At 37.3% G+C, this 25,441-nt stretch overlaps 2 protein-coding genes across 2 annotated transcripts in view; one reads left to right on the top strand and one right to left on the bottom strand.

The window, feature by feature from the left end:
- Positions 1-25,441, top strand: part of CDC73 (cell division cycle 73) — a 95,620-nt gene that overhangs the window by 28,757 nt on the left and 41,422 nt on the right. The gene's annotated exons all lie outside the window — the stretch shown is intronic.
- B3GALT2 (beta-1,3-galactosyltransferase 2) lies at positions 11,106-13,434 on the bottom strand. The gene has a single exon (XM_022579201.3). The coding sequence runs from the start codon at positions 12,971-12,973 to the stop codon at positions 11,705-11,707; it is 1,269 nt and encodes a 422-aa protein (XP_022434909.1). The 5' UTR covers positions 12,974-13,434; the 3' UTR covers positions 11,106-11,704.

Here is a 25,441-nt window from a genome sequence, read left to right as displayed (position 1 = left end):
GGGGAGACCTGTGATACACATTTGATTTATTTCTAAACTTCCTGAGTCATTATTAGTATTTTTGAAAAGTTTGTATAGTTTTTTTTTTTAAAGCTTTAAACGTCAGTGTAAAGGTCACAGGTTAGTAGATTTTACAAAAACATGCTTCAGTATGGCACACTGGTAGTATTACATTTATATTTTACATTGGAACCCTCTTGTAGATCACTGAAGACCAATCCCTAGACATACAGTCTTGTTCTAAGTACCTGAAGAATTTTCACCACCGTCTTTGTGATGTAACAGATCAAAGCTGGTGTTGAGCGCCTGTGCAGAACATTATTCTCCCCTGCAAAGATCAGTTGTGTGGATCCCAAGTTGCCTAATAGGGTGGCATTTCCTTAGTAGTTTGCCATGGCCCAGAGAACGGCTGAGAAACTGGGTAATACCGAGAGAGACTGATTCATTGTTCAAGCTTTTGAAACAGTAACATTTGAAATGCTAAATGCTGATTAATTTCAAGTGAGAAATGTAATTGCCAAGGGCAGTGGGCACTCAGTTCCCCTATCCAGCACATACACTTTCTCCCAGTAGAGAAGCTACTTGGAGATCAGAGATAATGATATTTGCATCTCTTCAGTAAAGGAAGATGTACTGCAAAGGCCAGGGAACCTTTAGTCTTGGTCACTGCTTAGATAGGCTTTGCCATTTTGACTTCTCTTCCTATTGGTGTGTCTGACTAATCCATCTCCTAGTGGATACGATGTAGTTCTTTAGATGGACAGATGACTGATTCAGCTTTAGGACTAACATCTCATTCTGTTGCGTTTGACTTATTTTAAAAATGTTGGAGACATTTGCCTAGTGGCCATTGCCTGTGTACTGTAGTTAAAACTATTATTTCTGTTTATCTTAGGAAATGCAGGAATATTAAATGAAAATTATTACTGATGGATTTGGACTTTAGACTGACAGCAGTGAGAAACTGTAAGATATATCTCCTGGAACTGAAGGAATTAAATTTTTATTAATAAAACTTTAGTAATCAGGAACTTTTAAAAAATTTATTTATTTCATTTATTTATCGTTGGCTGTGTTGGGTCTTCGTTGCGGCACACAGGCTGTCTCTAGTTGCGGCGAGCAGCGGCTACACTTCGTTGCGATGCGCGGGCTTCTCATCGTGGTGGCTTCTCTTGTTGCGGAGCATGGGCTCTAGGCACACGGGCTTCAGTAGTTGTGGCTCTCAGGCTCTAGAGCGCAGGCTCAGTAGTTGTGGTGTGCGGGCTTCATTGCTCCGCGGCATGTGGGATCTTCCCGGACCAGGGCTCGAACCCGTGTCCCCTGCCTTGGCACGCGGATTCTCAACCACTGTGCCACCAGAGAAGCCCCTGTAATCAGGAACTTTTGATTGCTTAAAGCCAAATAGAATGGACATTTGGTATTTGTTTTTAAAGAAAATTTCTCTTAATGAATGAACGTATCAGTTTTTGCCAAGACATCCTCCTGGTTTGTGACAGCATATGATATTTGGGAAACAGAGTTATAAGGCTTTTTGTCTGTCTGTCAGGCTGAGAAAACACTTCTACTAAGACAGAGGAGCAGTTGATGAGGGAGTGCTGAGTTAGATGACAGGTGAGGATAGCAGGACGGTGGAATGGGCTTGCCGAGAAGAGATTAGCAAGCCCACCTTCCTGCCGATGCAGAGCCTGCCTTAAATACACTAAGCTGGAGAGGTGTACAGTCCACTTCTTAATATTACACAAATGGAGAGGGCTTCTTTTTGGTTACAGTCATTTTTTTTGACAACCTGGGAACCATCTTGCATGGTTCAATTGCTTAAATATGTACAGCATTCCCTCACCCCCCACCCCGTCCAGATTTTTAAACTTTCTGCCAGTCGTGAAAACGACAGTGGCCTGGCACGCATCATTTACATGCGTTTGCAACTACCTAGCTTCCCTCTCCTTTCCCCCACCCTGTTCTTCTGAATCGTCAGATTCTCTGAGTATGAAAACTAAACGCAATCAGTGCTCATTAGCTTAAGACTATAACTTATTATTTTTCCTAAACCATCACTGTTTCTAATGTCAGGATGTGCTGGTTTGATCAAAGGCTAATTTTCTAGGCCTGGACAGTTGATATAATGGGAAATAGGTTATTTTTTCTTTGAAATAAATGCCATTAGACAGGTGGTGCACACTCACAAGGTGAATAATGAATAATGTCAAAGCAAGTTTTAATGATGCCTACTGTCTTCCCTGAACGTAATGGGGGAAGAAAGAGGAAAACACCTTAGATAGCTTGCACCCTCCTCAAGTTAGGTGGCCTGGCCTAGGACATCATCAGCCCAGAGAAAGGAGCATCTTTCTCTAATTTTCTTCCAACAGACAGTGCCCCTTTGCAATTTTTTCCCCTCTAAGGGGTTCTGTTTTGCAAAGCAGTTACTGAATTCCACCCCCCATTTTTCTTTCTTTTTTTTTTTTTCCGGTATGCGGTCCTCTCATTGTTGTGGCCCCTCCCGCTGCGGAGCACAGGCTCCGGACGCGCAGGCCCAGCGGCCATGGCTCATGGGCCCAGCCGCTCCACGGCACGCGGGATCCCTCCGGACCAGGGCACGAACCCACGCCCCCCGCATCGGCAGGCGGACCCTCAACCACTGCGCCACCAGGGAAGCCCCCCCATTTTTCTTAATTATGAAAAATTTCAAACATAAGTATAATTAGAGAAAATAGTGTATGATTTTTAAAATCTGCCCATCACACAGATTCTATAATTATTTTTTAACCACTTTTATTTCAGCTGTTCCACAGCTCCCTTTTTTCCTGAAGTACTGTGAAGCAAAACCCAGACACTGACACTTTGTTCCTACTTACTCTGCACTTCTAAAAAACATGGACTTTTTTTTTTAATGTAGGCATTATTGCATATAACAAAATAAACATTAATTGTTGGTATCATCTAATACCCAGTTCATTTTCCAGTTTCTTTGATTTTTCTGAAAAATCTTTTTTTGCAGTTCATTTGTTGGAAATAGGATCCAAACAAGCACCAATAGTTGCATTTAGTTGATAGGAGTCTTATATGTCTTTTATTCTAGATTAGAAGTTTGCAATATTATTTTTTTTTGGTGCCATGAACCTATTTAGTAGACTGGCGAATCCTATGATTCCTCTCTCTGAATAATGTTTTTAATGCATAAAATAAAATACATAAGATAACAAAGAAAACCAATTTATTGAAATAAAATTATCAAAATTTTGAGAAACATAACTTTATGACATGGTATTGTACTTTGTGTTGCTTTTACTGATGCATTATGTAACAAGATCTAGGGACAAATCTAATAAATTCCAGAATTTTAAAGTATGACCATACATAGTATTTCAAGATATCTGTAAGAGTAATGTGATATGAAAATACTTGATTTCTGTTGGTAACAAAGTCAGAACTGTTGTTAATAGTACTGTGGTTTGTTGCCTTCATTCATGAAAGAAGGAAATGTCAGTTTCTGTTAGAGGCTGGTGAAAATAAAATTGTGAATTTTTTTCCCATCCATATTAGGGGCCCCTCTGATTTCTATCCACAGCTCTCTACTCTAGAGTTCCACTTCACTGGCTTTTTTCTGTTTTTCTACAGACATGTCAAGTTCTTCTCAACCTCCTGGCCGTTGTCTTTGTATTTCTGTTTGCCTGGATCATTCTTCCTCTTGCTCTTAATAAGACTGGCTCCTCAAAATTCAGATCTCAGTTTAAAGGTTACTTTTCCAGGAAGACCTCCCACTTTTTTTTCTGCTAGTAATCTTATTTATTTGTTTACATTAACGATTTTCTTCGAATATGAAGATCCAAAGGTAGGAAGCACATCTTATTGCCCTCCACCATCTCCCCAGTGCTGAGAACAGGGTAGTGGGCACATAGGTGTTGCTTGAAAAGTATTGAATGAATGATTTTTTTAAAAATTAGTTAATTTATTTTTGGCTGCGTTGGGTCTTCGTTGCTGCACGTGGGCTTTCTCTAGTTGTGGCGAACGGGGGCTACTCTTGGTTGTGGTGCGCGGGCTTCTCATTGCGGTGGCTTCTTTTGTTGCAGAGCATGGGCTCTAGGCACGCAGGCTTGGTAGTTGTGGGGCGTGGGCTCAGTAGTTGTGGCGCACGGGCTTAGTTGCTCTGTGGCATGTGGGATCTTCCAGGACCAGGGCTCGAACCCATGTCCCCTACATTGGCAGGTGGATTCTTAACCACTGCACCACCAGGGAAGCCCCTGAATGAGTGATTCTTAAGCCCATGTTATCCGTATATTTTTAGTTACTTTGCATCCTTTCATGTGCATGTGGAGTAGTAGTTCAGATTTATTATTGTTATTGATGCTTTGTAATATATAGGCCCTCAGTGCCACTTGACAATCCTTCTATACATTTTTCAGTGGCTCGCTATTATGTTATCCTTGGCGAATCAGGTTCTCGTACAGCGTCTTCTCTCTCCTCATGCCTTCAGTGCCCAGGCCAGGATTTTAGGCCTTGGCACTCATGCCTTCTCCCTCACCGCGAGTATCCACACGTCGTGAAGCCCTGTGGACCGCACTTGCTAACATCTCTGGAATTCTTTTTTTTTTTTTTTTTTTTTTGCGGTACGCGGGCCTCTCACTGTTATGGCCTCTTCCATTGCGGAGCACAGGCTCCAGACGCGCAGGCTCAGCGGCCATGGCTCACGGGCCCAGCCGCTCCGTGGCATGTGGGATCTTCCCGGACCGGGGCACGAACCCATGTCCCCTGCATCGGCAGGCAGACTCTCAACCACTGCGCCACCAGCGAAGCCCCCACATCTCTGGAATTCTTATCTCCGGATCACTACCGTCCTTCCTGGTCCAACTATTTCTGTATCTTCCCTGGATTATGCAGTGGTCTCCTAGTTTGTGTTTTTGTATCACTCATGCGTCTCCTTATTCTGTTCTCATGTTGCAGCCAGGATGCCTCAAACACTGAAGAAGAGAGGAGCTGTTAGGCATTCACTAGCCTCAATTTTTTTTTCTATTTTCTAAGTATTGTTGTATCTTCATTGGCTTACTATTACTCTTAGGATTAAAAGCCATATTTTAATAGGTACTACAAGTCTTCATGAGGGTTTACCTGTCTCTCTTTTTACCTTTCTGGCATCAGCTCATACCAATCTTCCTCTTTATTTTTGTGCCATGGTTTACTCTAACCTCAGGGCCATTGTACCTGCTGTTCCTTCTTCTTGGAATTGTTCCCCTTTTGCCTGATTAACATCTAGTTATTTCTTAGATGTTAACAAACGATTCTTCTGAGAAGGCTTTTCTGACCATAGGTCAGGTCAGTCCCCATTATATGCTTGCAAAGCACTGTGTATCTTTCCTTCATGACAGATATCATAGTTGTCCTTTCCAGTTATTTATATGAAGATCTGTTACATGGCTTTCTCTGTCAAAGGAGTATTACGGCAGCAACTTAATGATTGTTTTTGTTTATCATTGTATCTACAGCCCATGTCTTAATGCCTAGGCTCTCAGTAAATATTTATCAAGTGAGTGGACTTTTGGATGTTTCTTCAACGCTAAGGAGGACTGGACTCAAGAATTTCTATTAACCGTGTTAGAGTTCTGGAACATAGCATGGTAAACTGGTCTGTTTGGGAAATGATCCTAGGGGTTTCATCTGCATTGAATTTCTATTGAGGAAGGTTAACACTTCTTGATCTTCTTCAGCATCATGGTCCCTGCTTAGAAATGCACTGTCATGTGAGGGACCTTCACATTTGTGGAACTGATTATAGTAATTATTTCCAGAATACTTGTACTTTCTTTTTGTCAACATATATTTACTTATATGTTGCTTTATTTGCAGTGTGGGTGAGCCCATATATAAGCCAGTGGTTGAGTCTTACTTATTTTTAAGGCATCAAAATCAATTTTTCTATAGAGAAAAATTGATTTTGACGCCTTAAAAATAAGTTTCCTTTCAAATAAGATGAAAATGCTGCAAACAAAAAAGGTGAGGCTATTTTATTGAGTCAAATTTTAGTTCACTGTTTCTAATCTAGGACTTTTTGTTTGTTGATTGCTTTGAGGAAGAGAGGATACATTATGGAGTGAAGTAAAAGGCAGCAGTAAGATCAAAAGATTGGGTAGAGAAATTAACTTTAGCAAGGAAGAGAGTCATTCATGGGCCCTGCTGCTACCCAAGGATTTCAGGGATTTTGGTATTTATCCTAAGAACATTGGGAATCCATTGAAACATTGGGATGATGTGAATAGTTTTGTGGTTTTGAAAGTATCATTCTGGCAGTAGTATATGGGAAGCAGATTGGGTGACTGTGAAGAAACCAGTTGTAAAAGTTTTGCTCACTTGAACTACTAGAGTGGTAAGTTGAAGAAAAGTGGGTGGATTCCACTGTGAATCCAGGTTTTGGGGATAGAGTGATACGGGTGATAATAAGAGAAGGAAGTGGTGAGGATGACCACCTCCTCACCATATTTGGATATTTATTTCCAAATATGGAAATATTTGGATATTTTCGTGTGGCCACTGACTGGATATAGCCATTCACTCAGACAGGAAATGTTATTTTAAAAGTTTTAAAATTTGGAGATGAGAGAAGATAACTGGATTTAAATGTACTGTTAAATGTGTGTACTTGAAGACACTCAGACATACAAATACTTTAAATTTGGGGTTATGCTTATGAACTTTGATTAAGAAATTCATTTTATTTTTGTAAAAATTAACTTTACTTGTCTTTTTGGCCCAGTTATTAGCTTTCTCTTTTCAGTGTAGAGGAGTCATTCATTCTCTTCCCTCCTTTACATAAATCTACCAGGAAGAAGGTTGTAGCTTTTTCTTTTTTTTTTAGCCTTATCAGGAGACAAAAAGATCTCTGATAAAGGAATAGTTTGAAACAGCAGATGTGAAGGTGTGGTCAGGCTTCTCTGTTCATTCATTTCTAAGCTTAGACAGCATTTTACAGTGCAGGGGGCTCAGGCAGCTGTGCTGATGGTTACTTCCTGTTGGTGGTTACTTGGGAGACATGTTGCCTCTCCCCCATGGGGGTGTGACTGTAGAAACACAGCTCCCAAGCCTGTTTCCCTGATCCCTCTTCAGTAATAAGGTATCTCTAGCAACATGCTCTCCGCTATATTATGTTATATGCACAAAAACTACTTTGTTTTCTTGTGAGGCCTGGCCATGAATATGGATTATGAACAGCTCTAAAATTTTCAGCCTGTTTTCTTTAACAGAAAGTTGTTCTTGGATCCCTTTACACTCCTGACTTGTTCAGGTGGCAAAGCACACAGAGGGCATGGTGTTATAGAGCATTCTGAAGTCATCATAGAACCTAGGAACAACTTTATCACTGCAGCATTTGCTAGTGGTAGGTTTTCTGTCACTTAGGATTCTTTGGTTAAAAATTGACTCTGACTAACTGAAACAAACAAAAAAAAAGTATCAGAATATTATAGGTGAGTGCAAAAAATTAAAGAATCAAGTGGTAGAAGGGACAGGAACCGTAGCAGCTCTGAGATCTAGAGAACAAGAATCAGTGGGTAATTTCTGCAGGGTGCTGAAGTTCAAGTGAATCAGCTCCAGTCATTTTCTTTGTGTGCGTGTGTTTGTTTCCTTCAGGATTCAGATTGCAATAAGAGAGGGTCTTTGGTTATCTTGGCTAGTGCAAGGCAGGGTGTCTTGATTGAAAGTTTTCCTAGAACTTTCTTATTTGAGGGTGGAGTAGCTCCCCAAAGGAAATCTGCCAGTATGTTAGAAAATTCTCATTGCCATCAGAATCTCATGCTAATTCTGTTATCTATATTCAAATATATGTTTTTATTAGCATTTTAGGTATGACAGTGAAGCAAACAACCCTTATTAGTTTTATTGTATAAATTAGTATCTTTTAGATATTTAATTAAAAACATATACAAGCATGAATTTAAGATTCTGCATATAATGTTATAGCTTTCTGTTACTTAACATTTATTTTTTGTGATGCTGTTGATTTATTTTCATTTTTCAACGTTTAGGATACTGTCTCAAGTGAAATTCAGACTGAGAATCTATAGGCTTCAGTGAGAAGTTGAAATAATTAGATTAATAAACAGATGGAGGCAGTTGCTTTCACTCTAGTTGTCCTTTAGCTCAGATATTTGCTGGTGGAGGAAGGGGAAACACTTCCTGCAAATACAGAAACGTTTTTCTTCCTTCTCTGGCAAATCGGATCTTGAAAGTAGTAAGGTGTAGAGTTATACCGTGCTTGGAGGAGGGCGTGTGCGTGTGCTGATGGAGTGCGCAGCAACAGGTTCCTGGCCGAAACTTAGAATGGCCCCTGTTAGTATTTGATGCACATTACCCGTCTTCCGAGAGTCATGTTAAGCGATACACTGATACTCTGTGAGGTGTGTTAGAATATAGGTATGGTAGAGATTTTTTTTTTGGCTTCTTAAATCTGTGTTAATTTAATAGTCAACTTTTGTAGTTAAGCAGTAAAAACTGAAAACAAACCTGAACCAGCTGGATAAATCAGTTTTACCACCTCATCACCAAACAGTAGGCGACTAACCAGTAGAGTGAGTAAATGCGGTGCTACTTTTGACTACTAACAATGATCAAATTGTACTTCAAAAGAAGCACCTTTTACATAATTTCTAAGTGCCACCTGCCTGTTGTTTACAGATGTGTCTCAGTGCCCAAAGGAGCAAGAGATAAGCAGTAATTCTTAGCTTTTCTGAGTTTCTGGCCCCCAGACATCAGCAACTGAAAAGGAGAAGAAAAAATAACTGAGGGATCAGATTTCCTCTCCTTCTCCTTCTCTTTATTTGCACCTGACATCAGGCGTCCCTCCAGTGTGAGAAAACAGTTGTGATGCCTGGAGATCCTAGCAAAAGGTGAAGAATAAGCATGGAATAGAAGAGAGGACAGGCCGTTTTTGCTTAGCTTTTTAGACCCTCTAGCAGGAGTCATATGTGAAGTATGTAGCAGAATAGCATAATGGTTAAGAGTCTTTGCAGTGGAACCCTGCTGTTTTACTAGCTGTGTGATCTTAGGTATTTAACCTCTTGTACCAGTCTTTCTTATCTCTTAGTGTTGCTTGTAAGGATTATACGAGATATGTGTGTAAAGTGCTTTAACACGGTACCAGGCACACAGCGTACTCTCAGTCAGTAAATAGTTCCTGCTGCTGTGTTGGTATTATTTTTATAGGGGTTTTGGTAATAGATATTAATAAGACTCCAGTTGATTTTTTGTGATTATACTGTATAATCAGAGGTGAGAAAGAAAATTTTTTTGCTTGAATTAGAATTTCATCACCTGTATAATCTTGATCAAAATAAACTAGTAAGTATTGAAAGTTTTGGTATTTTTATCTTCCACAATATCTCGTAACACTTCGAGCATAAAGATTACATGGTTGTTCCTGTAATTTTTTTCTTTGACCAAATGCAAGTGCTGTCATTTAAAATTATATTTTCATGCATAGTAAAAATTACATAGTACTGGGCATGAATAAGGCACAATTAATATTTGGTGAGATGTTTAAATACTGTATTTTTAAATATCATAATATGAATTTGAAAATCATATTTTGCTGAAATCAGCTTGCATATTCAGAATGGAAGGTCAAAAATAAATTAATAGCAGAATACTTATTTTAAAATAAAGATTTTCAGCAGTACTAAAACACTTGTTATTTGATTCAGTGCTCTTTGAGAACTTGGAGTGTCATGAGATTCCAAGTCATCTTTTTTAGACTTGAATTTTTCTGGAAGGAAAATACTATCTCTTAAAGATACTGCACTGTAATAATAATTTGTACACATAGTGTTTGGATTGTGTCTGAGTGCATACCTGTGGATGCATACATGCATATACATATACTTTTAAGAAATAAAACTTCTGAAGTATTAAGGAGAGGATTATACTGAGGGAAGGATTCCTTTTGTCTTTCATCACACTTATCTAATTTGGTATTATGCTTTTATGTGTGACCTTTCTTTATTAATTTTGGTATTTAGTAATTTTAGTCTTTTTATAACCATACAGAATAAATCAAGTGAAAAACAGACCTTACCAAGAGCTGGGGGGTTATTTAGCTCAACATTCAGAATTATTCTATGTAGAATAGAACACTTAGACAACTGAACTGAAAGTGGGAGATAAGTTGAGTATAAATAGAATTCAACGCATTAAATGATAAGTACTGAAGCAGTCTCTGTGGTTCTGAACTGTAACATGTTAGAATTCTGTTTTGGTGGATAACTCTTCAGAATAGAATCAAGGATGAAAATGATTGTTATTAGAATCAGGATAAGTGACATCCTCACTGAGCAAGATTGATAAATTTATACACTTGTTTAAAGTAAAAACACCTTTTTAAAATTAATGAGTTAGTATTTCCTGATTTTAAAATTTATAATGGAGCCATACAAAATTATTGTGAAGCATTTGGACCATAACACTCAGTAAAGGTTTTTTGTTTACCTTTTTTATTAAAAACTTGATAAAAGTGCATTGTATACATTGTTCATCCTAGAATCAAGTGTTCATCAAACATTTGTAGTTTTCCCCCATCCCTCCCAAGAAAGTTTTTAATCAGTGGTGCAGAATATTTGTCATCCACCAAATTAAAAACTGCAGGTTTGTAAACTTGGCACTCAGAGAAAGAAGTAGGTGCCGTAAAATGATTAAGTACTGGCATGTGTACACCTGCTGTCAGGAAATAAACTTCCCATATGTTGCAGTTTGGCAGACATGCATCTTAAAATGTATTGAATGAAACTGCCGCTGCACTCTTTATCTTTTTTCAACAGTGCATCCTCTTTGTGCCTGTAAGTAATCACTTTTGCTTCAGTTAGAGGAAAATGATAGATTTTTTCAGATATGCTTGAAGTTAACTGGTGATGCTCCTTGAGAGTGCAGTAACTGGTTGATTGAGTAAATCATTGAAGTTCTAGCTTGGCCCTGAACACCAACGAGGGAACAGATGTTCTATTTTGAAACATTTAATTTTTTTTTTATAAAAATGTGAGCCTGAGACACATTGATTTTTTTTTCACATTTTTTCACGTCATGTCAAAATAAATTCCCCCAGTATATGTGCGTATTGATAAAAGAAAATGAATATCTCAATTGTTTTTAAAAAGTAAATACTTAGATGAGAACTGCATTGATGAAACATCTGAACTTTATAAATATGTTTATGGAATAATTCAACTAAATCTTATTGCATGGAATATGGTTTTTAGAACCCTAGAATAGGTCAAAATTTGTCTTTTGCACAATTATAAAGTTTCCTTAAAATTGACAATAATGTTTTATTTACATTTAATTATATATTGAAATGAAAAACTGAATCCAAAGTCTTTTGACTGTATCCATTTCTTAAATTAAAATTTATGTGGAAAACATATGCAAATACACCTTTTTGGCCCCTAACGTAAGAGTTGAATCATTGATGTATGCATGCCTGTTATTGCATGTTAATACACAGAATCCCCTTATGTGGATTTTTAGTAGATTGTTTGGGATACCTTTTTGTTATATCGTGTTGTATTTTTAAGAATTACCTTCTTCAGAAATTAAAAAAATATTTTTGGATTCCTTTATGCGATGAGTTTTAACTAAAACTTGTCCTATGGATGTAATCAGTTTTAACTATACATGCTTTTAGCAATATTTTACAGATCGCACGTTTGGGAAAAAAAAAAAAAAGTTGTCTTTTCTAGTGGAGTTTGCGGTGGCGATACCTGCCTGCCTTTTCTTTTGCTGCGTTGGCACAAGCGTTGTGCTTATTTTGTTGTAAATGGTTCCAGTATTTTATCAGTTCACTAGGCTGGAACTGATGAGAGGTAATTAGGTGACTGTATTTACAGCTTGAATAAGAAACTCGCCAGTGATTGAACACAAACTCATTGGGAGGGGGGACAGGATCAATTCTCAACTTGGCAAGACAGATCCCTACATATACATCTTCCAAGTGCAAACGACGGATGCTTAAAGAAACTTTAAATATCTTCTCTGCCAGATCTCCAGAAAAAACATAACCAGTCCCGGAACAGAAGACAGGATAGCGCTCACTTGGGTAGAGGTCTGGTGGCATGTACCACTTGCTGTCTTTGTTTCGGTTGGGTGCGTATCCCCTCATTAGGTAACCAGTAAAATAGTTATGTCTAGGAGGCAGGTCTGGCTTCAGTAACTTAAGTATTAAATATTCGGTGTTGACAAACATGTCACTGTCAGTTTTCATAACATATGGAATATGTGGACAGTATGTGGCAACCCAGTTCATGCCCATTAGTGTTTTAATGGTCAGATTATAGTATGTATCTAAATATTCCTGTTGAATTATGTCATGGTATTGTCTGCTTTCTTCCAGGATTGCACGTTGAAGGTAGCCATTTAACTTAATACTTACACCCAACAAAAAAATTCGTGTGATTTGGATACCAGGTGCTAGACTTTCATTGCCCCAAGTTTGCCGAATAGCTCTTCTAGCTTCTATCTGTCCAGGTTCTGCAGCTATTAGTAGTATTAAAAAAGGGCTTTTCTCCTGGCATTTTGCAGGTTCATTGATAAGGTATTTGAAATGGTAAGAATTTGGATGTCCAGTGCCTTTTTCATTGTAAATACTTCCGTTGGCACTGAGTGTATTCTCCAGCCCTGTAACTCCTTGTGGTGACAGATCTGTGTTATTGCAGTTAGTTGCTGTTTGAGGCCTCAGAGTCTGCGGGACTGTTTCTTTCCAAATGTTCCGAAGAGAGCTGTGGTTTGTCTCACTTTTTGTAGAACGAAATCCACGGAAAGTGTATGTCACAGGGTTTTCTTTGAATCCAGTTCTGCCTGGCAGCCAGTCATGATGATTGAAAAACAAAAACATAGCAAAAAGAAACACGAGAGAAAGTACACCAATAAGATGGGTACGGAACAGAGACCTCTTGGCATTCCAGCTCATCTTTGCAAAGCAGCAGTGTCTTCTTCTCCACTGAAGCATGTTGTAAATATCCAGTAGTGGATGAGAGATCGGTGGCTGAGAATGTGTTCTTCTCCTGAATCAGTACTGTTCTTTGGTAATCATTTTCTAATGCGGTCACGTTGTCTCCCTCGCAGTCATTCTATAAAGATGAAGCATAAACGTTTACAGAATGGAAATATCACAGAACTGCTGGAAAGAGACTAATAAAATTAGGGCACATGGAAATTTTTAAGCTGTGAAAATAGGATAACCCAGGAACAACATTTATGACTTGTCTTCCCTTGGCAACGTAACATGCTGAGAACAGGATTAATTTCTTTAAAAATACACCTTTGGAGCACAGTGACCACTTTAAAGAGAGGTGAATGGATTGATTTTCTTCCACTTATTTCATCATCTATCTCAGTAGCTCTGGTCACTTGTACTTGTTGACTTAAGTTAAAGATTAAAAGTTGTATGCATGGAGAAGAGGAAAATGCTGCTAGATCCCTGAGAGAGGCCATGTAAGGAGGCCTAAGAGCAGATGGAAAATTTATTGGCATTAATTAAAATTGATTTGACATACCGTTGGTGGTATGGTGCACAGTCAGCGGCCTTTTTTGTAAAATGGCCATGTATCAGTTGTGGGACAGACGGTGGAAGGTTGATTATGGCAGAGTTTTGTTAGTCACAGTACACTGCTTGGCATGTTTCCGTTGGCCCCTACTGTGTCGAGAAAGTCAGTGAGAAGACGCACCTGTCAGAATTAATGTTCAGGGTTCAGTAACTTCAGTGCAGGATTTAAAGACAGTAATAAGTGATGGACATTTGCAAGTACTCTCTTCTCATGTTAACCTTCCACTTCAGACATGAGGTATTCAGGAGATCATTGTCCTTACTTAGACTTATGATTGATTTTTATAATATAGCAACTAATTATCTTTAATTATCTGTGGACTTCACAGAGCACTATCACGTATCTCAGTTGAATCTCCATGTTAGAATTAAAGAACTGCTTTGAACAGTCTTTTCAGATTTCTTACAAAATATAGACACTAGGTATTATTGTATCCCCAACTATTTAAAATTTTAAATTTCACAAAATGCATCTTAAAAGATTTTTGAGTTATGCTGTGTTCTAAATTTGCATGTAGAGAATTTTTTACATTTTTAGGACTTCTGCTAGCATTGACACTTAGAGCCCTACATTTAGAAAAAAAAATTTATGAGATGTCAATATGGGAAGTTCACGATGCCACATATTAAGAACTGGTCTTTGAACAAGTTTTTTTAGTGCATAGCACAAATTTGTTCATGTTTTTTCAGTTTGTTATTTTTCTGGATCAAGGCGTGGGGGTAAAGGATGGGTAAGGAGCTGTAGCTTGAATTCTGTTAAAAGAGAAAACAAACCTTTTTGTGTAATTTTAATTTTTTCAACTTTTTATTGTGGAAATTATTTCTTTATGTAAAAGAAAACTGGTCAATTAAAAACATTTATTGTAGGAGCATTTGTTTATTTGAAATTATATATACACATATGAATGTGTTTATGTAGCCTGTAATATTGAAAGGTTTATGGTTAATACCAAATTTGCTTAACCTCGATAAAAAATTCAATTATTTGGGGAAAATGATGGCATTTACATGGAAGTCCTCATATAATTGAATAACTAGAATAGCACTCATATAATGTAAAGTATTTTGAGAATACTGATGGAAAGTGTTAGACTCCTGTTCTAGCAGAAGCCACTAGGAGGAGCAAGCAGGTGGGGATTCGAGCATCTCTGAAGCGTAACAGTACAGGCGCTAGCTTTTGATGATTTCTAGTATCTGAGATTATGTAGTACTTTTAGAAGTTATGTTGTTTCTCAAATGTAAGAAATTACATTAATCATTTTGTGAGAGAGGAACAGTGTTTTTATTCCTTAAGTTTTCAGATTTAAAAAAAATAGAATCTACTTATTTATTAGAATTTATTTGCCTGAATTTTAATTTCGCATTACTCTGATGAAGACTAAGACACTTCACCATACCAGTAAAACATAGTTCTGTGGTGAGCTCAGTTGAAAATAACAGAGCTGAGTGTTCTGGTTTAGAAACTCACTTTTCTCCTCCTTACACTTGTAAATAGTTGGCCATTCTGTTTAGATGAGGAGACTCTTTCTAAGCTTTTATTTTCAAATGAAATATTAGATAAATAGTAATAATTTCCCTCCACCCCGTAAAGAAGCCAGTAGATATAAGGGTTATGTGTGTAAATTTAAAAGAAACAAAAGTTGCTTTTAAAATTTATTTGATAATCTATTTTAAACATTCCAAAGCTAAATTAAATGTGTCAGCTTTCTCTTGATATAGAATGCTTAGAAACTGGTTGAAGTCTAATCATTTAGATCCTTTAAAAGTGTAAATTTGATGGTTTAAGAAGCAATAAATAGAAGGTCAGATGTTTGAATGCATGTTTGAATAAAGGACTGAAAAAATGAATGAAGGTAAATATATTAGTAAATTGTATTTTTATGAAAACATTATACCTGAAGTGATGTTTCTAAAGTATCTCAATATTACAGAAAACAGCAAATTATTATATATTGTAACCTGGCATACATGTAGTTTATGGTCCTATGTGATTTTGTAGCGATAGGTGATGGAGATGCATCTTAATGTAAATTCATGATATTTGTATGTTTGTAAATATCCAGCTGCTCAGGCTTGAAATCCATATATACTCATTTCTTAATCTCCTGTTGGTAAATGTAGTGCATGTGTCTAGCCTTAAAAAAAATGCTTTATTAAACATTTTTCAGATATTTACCATAATTTTACTGTTAAAAAGAAAGTACAATTAAAGTAACTATTCCTCCTTTTATTAAAAGATAAAATTATTCTCCAGTTACTGCCTGTTGTACATTAATTCTTAAGAAGTGGGAACAAGACCAGAAAGTTAAAATATTTTGACATTCTAAATAGTTTTGCACTTTTACATTTTCAGCGTAGAAATAGCTTTGATTTGTCTCTTATGGGTTTTTATGGTAATATTATCAAGTGATTAATATGTATTTACATCTTATGGATTGACGCTCACGGAGAGGATGTTACTATAAAATGTTCCGTTACTTCTCCCTCTCTCTTTCCCTCTCTCTGTCTCACACACACACACACACTCTCTCTCTCTCTCACACACACACACACACACATGCTGTTTTTATTATTTGGCTTCTAAAAGTGATAATATCTTAGTCTGTGGGAACAGTTCTAGATTTAAGGGGTGCTTGAATAAAAAACTCTACACTCTTGTTTTGAGATAGCTAGCTTATAAAAATGTTTAATTGGTGACTTTAACATTGAGAGATAAAGGTACTAAGAGAGACTTGAGGTTTTTTACCACCATATTTTTTTTGTTTGTTTAATACCATCTGGTTTCATTCCTTAATGGAATAAAAATTCATACTGTGAGTGAGAGTTGATGTTGAGCTCTAATAATAATAGGGCCTGATAGACTTGTTTAATCTTAACTTTAGAATGGAATCCCTACATATGTCTTAAAAATGTTTGCCTTTTGTGATTATTAAATAAAGGTTGAGTTGTGCTGTAAAATTGAGCAAAAATCAGGATCTTTGACGATCTGTAAAAAATTTTAGAAATACCCGAGTTCCTGAGCCATGAGTTGCTATTCTATGATTGTTACTAAAATAGTTTATTAGATTTATTTCTGCCCTGCACACACATACTATGCCAGTTAGTTCATCATTACATATTTATATAACCTGGAAGCACAGTGGCTACATTTAGATTTAATTTTTTGACCTTGTATTGCTGTTACATGGATATTTTTATGACAGAGTATTTTCATATTATGTTTTTGAGTTTCACTTTAAAAATGATCACCAAAACCAGTCTTATATTTTGATCATTTAGAATCAGTCTGTTGCTTAAAATAAAAGCTCACTATTTTAAAAGGGGGTAATTTTAGCAAGTATTGATATTTCTTTGTTTAAAGTTGTATTCGTGAACATGCAGACCTCCTGGGGTGGTGTGCTGTGCATAAATGCACACTGCCTTCTGTGATCCTGTGCAAATGCTTTCCTTATAGTATCTTACAGCTCGGTGGTACTTAAAATTTGTTGATAGTCTCAGAGTTGGTAAGTTATCTTTATTTAGGGAGATGGGTATGGGAGGCAACATTTTGTTATTAAAAACTGTTCTATATTAAGATTTTGTTTTAAAAGGACTGAAAAAGCTCTTAATATTAAGATCATCTTTGATACTATTTAATGAATTTCACTGCATTGACCTCTTCGATGGCCATTTTTAAGAGAGCACTTTAATTTATTGGATAAGGATTCAACTTGACTTAATTTGATAGAGGATTGCTATGTTTTCTTTAGAGGGCTTCAGATTTTTTTTTAAAGTTTAATTTCTCAGAGAAGCCTTTAAGCACATCTTGTAACTGTTTGCCTTTTCGGTAATCCATAATTACTGCAAGCTACATATTTACTTGAATAAAGCAATGACAGATTTTAAAATCATATATTTAGAAACCCTTTCATAGTTTCAAGGACAGTGAACTGTATGAACTTGTTTATTAGATATTAGTGCCTCCAGGGCTATAAAAAAGTAACAGACATTTAAATGAGTATCACAAACAAGATATCAACATACCTTCCTTGGTCAGGCATTTATGAGGCGAGGATTATGCCCACTGAAGATACTTTTGGCACGCCATCACTTCAGCCAAGATGCTATCGAACATGCGCACCTCCCCCAGCAGTCTGCCTCCTGCGATTGCTTTTCACAGTGTCCAGAGTGTCCATCTGTCTGCTTGTCTTCGAGTTCCCCTTCTTGTTCATATGGGTCCTAGTCTTCTGAGGTTTTTCCTTTCTTTCATTTTCTTTCTCTTTCTTTAAACAAAAGAGCTGTGGTTGTTCGTTCTGTTTGGAGCACTGTCGACTCTTGCTGACAGTTGATGCATTGAAGCTTTTTACGTCTGCTGTTTTGCTGGCCGGACAATGCAGTGCTGTATTCTCTTCTCAGTATCCATATTTCTAGTAAGAACACTGAGCTGCAATCAAAAGCAGCCAGAGCTAGAATGGAGTGCTTCGATTGTATTGGAAAAGAACAGGATTTAACTCTCTTTCGTTGTTGCCTGGCAGCTGCAGGAAGGATTTTGAGCAGTTGTACCAGGGTTTTAGTCTGTAATATGAAATCCAGGGTTCCTCAGCTGCTGCACAGGCAGGCAGCAGTTTAAATGTGGGCTTGACAGATGCTCTCTCTGACAGAGCAGAATTTAACGTCACTGCTTGGCTGAATCCCACGTGATTGTTTGCATTCATTTTGACTAAAAACCTAAGGTAGAGAGAAGCTTAGAGATTTGCTTCCATGTACTAAATTATATATATTCAGTGTAAGTGTAGTGATGAGTGAATAATACGAAAATGGGATGATTATGAAATGAATGGTTATAATTTTATCTTTTTCCAGCTTATTTCCTTTTTTTTTTTCTTTAATTTATGCTCAAGCACGGGCTTTCTAAATGTTTTCAGTGTTAGATGTTGGTTTTCATGTTACATGATTTTATAGGGCATAAGCAATATAAGCTTTGATATGTAACTTAGTGTAATTTAACCCCTTCAGTGCACTCCTTCCCTTGAAGTTCTTTCTCTCAAATTGTTCTGATTTTCGTTTTACTGATATCTAGTTGCGGCTCGTAGACCATTTTTAATCAGTAATGTAGACATCTTCCCCCCTCCCTCCCCCCACCATTTTCTAGGATTTATGTAAATCAGCTGCTGTGGATTGTTTTACTGACACGTGTTGTGATAGCCCACTTCTTTTTCACTCTTGTGTGGTTTCTAGTGTTCTTGAAGGCAGCAAAACTTTATTTTTAATCACTTTTTAATGTCAGCATTTATTTTTTCTTTTTCTTTTTCTTTAAAATTACATGTATGGCGGAATTCAACAAAATGATGTAATGGATAAAGCACACTTGTACAGGATCTTCTTGGTGGGTAATGAGGTTTTACTAATCATATTTATTTGTCCTAATATTTCAGGATGGTTTAGTAACTTGCCATCAAGCAAATTTTTCAGTAAACACTAGATATTCACTCTTAAATATTTTGTATGATTAGTCTGTTGGGCACCTTGCTGCTTTTTTTTCTGCAAGTACTGGGGCATTGTCCTTTTTTTTTTTTTTTTTAAATAACCTGAATTATCAGTTTTTCCTCTGAGACTTTAGGGACCTTAACTCATAGAAATTTACCATTTTGAAACTTACACTGTATATTTGTAGTCGTATATTTTTCATCCCACCTATCTTCCCCAGTAATGTGTGTTATTTCAAATATAGATTTACATTTTCTCTAATATTAAAAATTTTTTTTGTCCTCATTATGTTTTTTAGTATAGCTGATGAAATGTGTTTTGTAGTTTTAGGAATCCTAAGACTTTTTTAAAGGAGTGTATGTGATTTTCCTAGAAATGTTAGAAGGAACAGTAAGAGTTTTATAAATGGGAAATGTAAGGCCTAGAGGTTTGGCTTTTTCTGGTTAAGTGTGAAGGAGAGAACTAAAACCCAGGTTTCTTGGCATTTAGTCCCTAAGTCCACCCATATTACATGCTCACTACTCTCTTTTTTAAAAAATTAATATATTATTTTTTGGCTGCATTGGGCCTTCGTTGCTGCGCACGGGCTTTCTCTAGTTGTGGTGAGTGGGGGCTACTCTTCGTTGCGGTGCGCAGGCTTCTCATTGTGGTGGCTTCTCTTGTTGTGGAGCACGGACTCTAAGCATGTGGACTTCAGTAGTTGTGGTGTGCGGACTCAGTAGTTGTGGTGCGCGGGCTCAGTAGTTGTGGTGCACGGGCTCAGTAGTTGTGGCTCACGGGCTCTAGAGCACAGGCTCAGTAGTTGTGGTGCATGGGCTTAGTTGCTCCACAGCATGTGGGATTTTCCTGGACCAGGGTTCGAACCCTTGTCCCCTGCACTGGCAGGCAGATCCTTAACTGCTACGCCACCAGGGAAGCCCACACTACTCTTTTTTTTAAAAAAAAAAAACTACTCTTTTTTTTTTTTTAAAAAAATTAGACTTAGGTGGCAGAGTAATGCTTAAGTGCCTACTTAAAATAACTTATAAAAGTATAAGTGGCTTGTAGTAGATCATTATTTATCAATAATTCCTGACGTAGGATTTGACTATGCAACTAGCAGCAGTGACTAAATTCATGTTGTGTGCTAAGCCTACTTGAGCTGTTTTATAAATGACTTTTTTTCTCATAATTGTTTTATTTTTGTAATACCCATTTTAAAGATGAGGAACCAGTGTTTAGAGTTGTAAACTAATTATCCCAAATATCAGATGATTAGTGATGAGAAAGAGTCCAGCTGGGAATTAAAGCAAGATTAATAAGTCCTTATCCTCTCTTCTTAACTATTATGCTGCATGGCACTGCTGGAGAAAGTTGTGGGACTTTTTTCCTGTTACTAGCATAGCATACCCAGAGATCATTCATAGCAGTATAAATGGATGTTTGTATTTTTGCTTTAATCACTTGATGAGCAAATACATACCTGATCAACTACTGTATGCCAACATTTGCAATTAGGCACAGCTTATTAAATGTTAGAGATACAAAGATGTTTTAGTTACATTCCCTGCCCTTTCTCCAGGAAGGATAAAGCAATTATTTATGGCTGTTCTTTTGATTGGACTCTTTTTTGATGCCCACTGGATTTCTTATGGATCTTGATTATTAAGAGAACTCCATAGGTAACCTGCTGGTTAGTGGTTTCCTGCAGTATTAGGTGCAGTATTAGGCCCCTGAATTCCCAGTGGACTATTGTCTCAACTGTGCTTGCGATGGGTTTACACAGCAAAGGAGACTCCTGAAAGCTAATGAAAGGGTACCTGTGTACTGAATCAGAATTTACTTTAAACTTCTAGGTACAACTGCATCCTGTTTCTTATGTTTAAGTTAAGCTGGTTAGGAACTTTACAGAAAAACAGCAGACGTGAGATAAAAGTTCCTTTAGTGACTTTTTCTAGCAACCTGCATGTTTCCAGCCAAGAGAAATGGTAAAAATCATATGACAGGCAAGCTTGTAGAAGTTCTTCCTTTAGTCTGATTTCTTTTAACATCTGATTTCTATGGTTAAACTTTCTCAGTAAATGTGACAGATTTCTTTGTCAGACTCAGCAAACTGGCAGCTATTTTGTTAAGTTTTATAGTTATAGATGTCTTGTAATTTTTACTTGCATAGGTCTGTTTTTTAATTTTAGAACACATCCCTGGTGGGAAAATAGATGGATATTACTATTATATATGCATTATGGCCAGCATTGTCCAGGCTCATTTTAGGATTTTCCTGGGCATGTCTAGAATATCCCCTAAGGAGTCAGAATTTAAAGGCAGGATTTGCTATGCCTCCTAACTCTTAGTTTCTACTGGGTACAGAAATAATTATTACTTTTTTATTCATGTTGTTAATAGTATCTGAGTGATTATTACATGATCAATCAGGTACAGATTTGTTCAATATGTAATAGGAAAGACAAGTATTATACTATTCATGTATCTATATAAATTCAACTAAATGTCCTTGGTAAAAAGAACAAGGGAGAAAGCGTTGTGGGGAGAACACTTCAACCATGGTGGGTGATTTCTGTTCACTGAGAATGAGCTAATAGCCTTGAGTAATGCGAGGAAGGGAACATGAATCTGGTTTTCCCTACATTAGTCTCCATTCCTGTTTGTGCTTTAGTCTGACTCTTTAGCCCCTAAATGCAAGCCATTTATTTCACCTGAAGAACTAGCTATCTTTTTCCAGTGCTGGAGAAAAATCTTAATGTTTTGGATTAGGTGTAATTTCCAACGTACTATGAAAAATTCCATTTGACACAGTTATTTAGATACCAATTTTAATTTTATTGAGATCAATCAGCAATTTTGCATAGCAGTGTTTGCTTGGAGTTTATATCTCTTGACTGTTTTGACTCAAAGTCAGATGACATCTTTTTCATTGCATAAAGGATTTGGACAAATAGCATATTTTTGGCTATTTAATATTAGTAGTTTTCCATTTTTGAAAAAAATTACTGTGTTTATTAAGAATGTGGCATTTTCCTTTGAAGTTAATATAAGATTTATGAACCAGTTTTGCTTTTCTTTGAACTCAAAGCAGGAATTAGCTGATTGCAAATTAGCAATCTCAGAATGACCACAAGTGTCAGTGTTTGCCTGCCTTACTCTTTCCTTCAGTTTTCACAAGCTTGTGCTGCAGTTTCTCATATTGTTTAAGAATTTCTTTAGACTTGAAAGCGGAGCTGAATTTAAAGTCTCTTTCAAAACTAACTGCAGACACCTTTATCTGGTTTAATTCATACAAACTGTTAATGATCCTAAGGGAAAATGTAAGCATCTAAAATCAGCAGTAATTTGGCAAGTACTTTAATAGTAAAGGCAGGGACTTCGCTGTGGTTCAGTGGTTAAGAATCCGCCTGCCAATGCAGGGGACTTGGGTTCAAGCCCTGGTCTGGGAAGATCCCACATGCTGTGGAGCAACTAAGCCCGTGTGCCACAGCTACTGAGCCTGCGCTCTAGAGCCCGCGAGCCACAACTACTGAGCCCACGTGCCACAACTACTGAAGCCCGTGCGCCTAGGGCCCGTGCTCCGCAACAAGAGAAGCCACGGCGATGAGAAGCCTGTGCACCGCAACGAAGAGCAGCCCCTGCTCGCCGCAACTAGAGGAAGCCCGCGTGCAGCAATGAAGACCCAACACAGCCAATAAATTAATTAATTAAAAAAAAAATAGTAAAGGCACACTTCAGAGATATTTGGGGTTCAATTCCAGACGACTGTAATAAGTGAAATCGCAATAAAGTGAGTCACATGCATTTTTTGTTTCCTAGTGCATAGAAAAGTTAGGTTTACAGTATACTTTGTGCGATAATAGCATTATGTCTAAAAAAAACAATGTACATATCTTAATTTAAAAAATGCTAAAACCGTGATCTGACAACATGGGGTTGCCATAAACCTTCAATTTGTAAAAAAAATGTATCTGCAAAGTGCAAGAAAACGAGGTATGCCTTTTTGCTTGTATGTTTTTTGTTTTTTTGTTTTTTTTTTACGGTACGCAGGCCCCTTCCACCGCGGAGCACAGGCTCTGGACGCGTGGACGCGGAGGCCCAGGGGCCATGGCCCACGGGCCCAGCCGCTCCGCGGCATGTGGGATCCTCCCGGACTGGGGCACGAACCCGTGTGCCCTGCATCAGCAGGCGGACTCTCAACCACTGTGCTACCAGGGAAGCCCCTGTTCTTTGGTTTCTCAGTAGCATAGCTGTTTCTTTTTAGCACGAATCAACTAGAATCAGTTGTTATTTGACACACATGGAATAGTCTTAGAGGGGTTATCAATGAAGGCAGTACTGGGCTTGATACTACTTTTCTAGGAGGTGTTCTAGAAGTTTACGAGGGAAGGTGTGTTTGGCTGACAAAATAATTGAAGGGCATTTAGTGAGTGTGGCTAGGGAAGGTAGTCTGTAGTGTGGGAGACAATCTTTGAAAACAGCAAGGCCTTCTGAGTGTCTCAGAGTGTGTGTGTGTGTGTGTGTGTGTGTTTGTGTGAGTTCTTTAAATGAATCTAAAACATAATTGTAATACAGAGTATATTGCTAGGATATTGGTTTCCATTAAAAATTTTACATAGGTTAATGTTACCTGTGCATTTAATTTTAAATTGTTAGAGGGGTCAGTGTAAAATATTTCTTACATAGAGTTGTGAAGCCTACTAGGTCTGCACCTTTAAATTGTTTCAGGCGTCTTACTGCTGACTCCCTGCTCCCCAGCACATGAGTATTTAAAAATATTAACACTATTAATTCATTACAAAGTGTGACCGTTTGTAAATTCAGGTAGATATAATATGTTAGAACTTACAAGTGCACTAAAACTTCACAAAGAGGCATAGTTACCCAAATATAAATTATTAATATTGAAAAATGCTTCTTATTTAATAGCTTTAGTAGATAAGGAACGAATGCAAAAGTCAGAAGTAACTAAATAGAATGTTTTCCCCAAAGGGCCTTTTTGAGATGACCTGGGAACATTGAGTATACTTGATTCTAAATTCATGTACGTAACGTAGCTGTCTTCAGAATGATTGTTTATGGTCTGGTTGGCAATAGGGACTTTAGTATAAAGAAACTTTGCAAAGTTTTCAAAACTTTGCAAAAGAGACAGGCAAAGGTTATAGGATTAGGAAGGGGTAAGGGTTGACTTTAGGGTTTGATTTCTTCCCCTCCCTAATTTCTTAGAGGATGCCCAACGGATTCACTTACGTTCAGCAAATACATTAAGCATATGCACAAATTACAGGAGCATATGAGATACTGCATCATTAGGTTCCTTTTTTTCAAGAGATTTCTAGACTTGATGGGTACACAAATCAGTATAAAGATGGCACAGATAACTAGAAGTAAATGTTATATAGTTATTTACAGTTTTTCCCTTCAGGTAGAGTTTGTCTTGTACAATTCACTGTGGTCTCACTCAGTTTCACTGCTTTGATACTTTTGATCTTCCCAATTGGAGTTGGTTTTTTTTAAAAAAAATAAATTTATTTTATTTTTGGCTGCATGGGGTCTTTGTTGCTGCGCGTGGGCTCCCTCTAGTTGCGGCGAGCAGAGGTTATTCTTCATTACGGTGCATGGGCTTCTTATTGCGGTGGGTTCTCTTGTGGAGCACAGGCTCTATGCACGCGGGCTTCAGTAGTTGTGGCGTACGGGCTCAGTAGTTGTGGCTCGCGGGGCTCTAGAGCGCAGGCTCAGTAGTTGTGGTACATGGGTTTAGTTGCTCCGAGGCATGTGGGATCTTCCCGGACCAGGGCACGAACTGTGTCCCCCTGCATTGGCAGGTGGATTCTTAACCACTGTGCCACCAGGGAAGCCCTGTAGTTGGTTTTATGTTACATTTTTATCTGTTTAATTTTTATGTATTTCTAATATTTTATCCCCTTTTAATAAATAAAAAGAGGGCTCACAGATAATACAGTTCCTGAGTTTTAGTGAACTAAAATTTAAAGAATGAAAATTTATATATTTCTGTTTGTACCCTTCATTTTTTTAGTGTCTCCCTGATTACTTATTAATTAACATATTGAGTATGTTTCTTTTTCATAAATATCCTCATGGTAGACGTTGAGTTTTATCTGTATTTCCTCTGTAACTTTTCACAGAATTTGTATTTATTAACATCTCTGGAATTTATAATGTTTCACGACATCAGTTGCCTGTCTTAGTATGTGTGATTTCAGATAGTTAAGTATGTACAGGTCTCTGTTTTATTTTAGCTTCCTCAGTCAGTTTCTTGAATCATTAAATGGTAAAACATTGAATATTTTCTTTTAAAGCTTACAATATTGTTATTTCCCTTTCTACCTGTATTGCCAGTAGCTATAATCTTTGGTTCCCAAAACAATGAAATTAATATAATTCCAAACGTGTAACCTTTGA

The sequence above is a fragment of the Delphinapterus leucas genome, chromosome 1, assembly GCF_059928025.1.
Source record: "Delphinapterus leucas isolate spDelLeu-1000000601 "Yukka" chromosome 1, BTC_Dleu_Yukka2, whole genome shotgun sequence".
Classification (NCBI taxonomy): domain Eukaryota; kingdom Metazoa; phylum Chordata; class Mammalia; order Artiodactyla; family Monodontidae; genus Delphinapterus; species Delphinapterus leucas.
The sequence above is the reverse complement of the archived record's forward strand: the minus strand, read 5'-3'. Positions and strand labels throughout refer to the sequence as shown.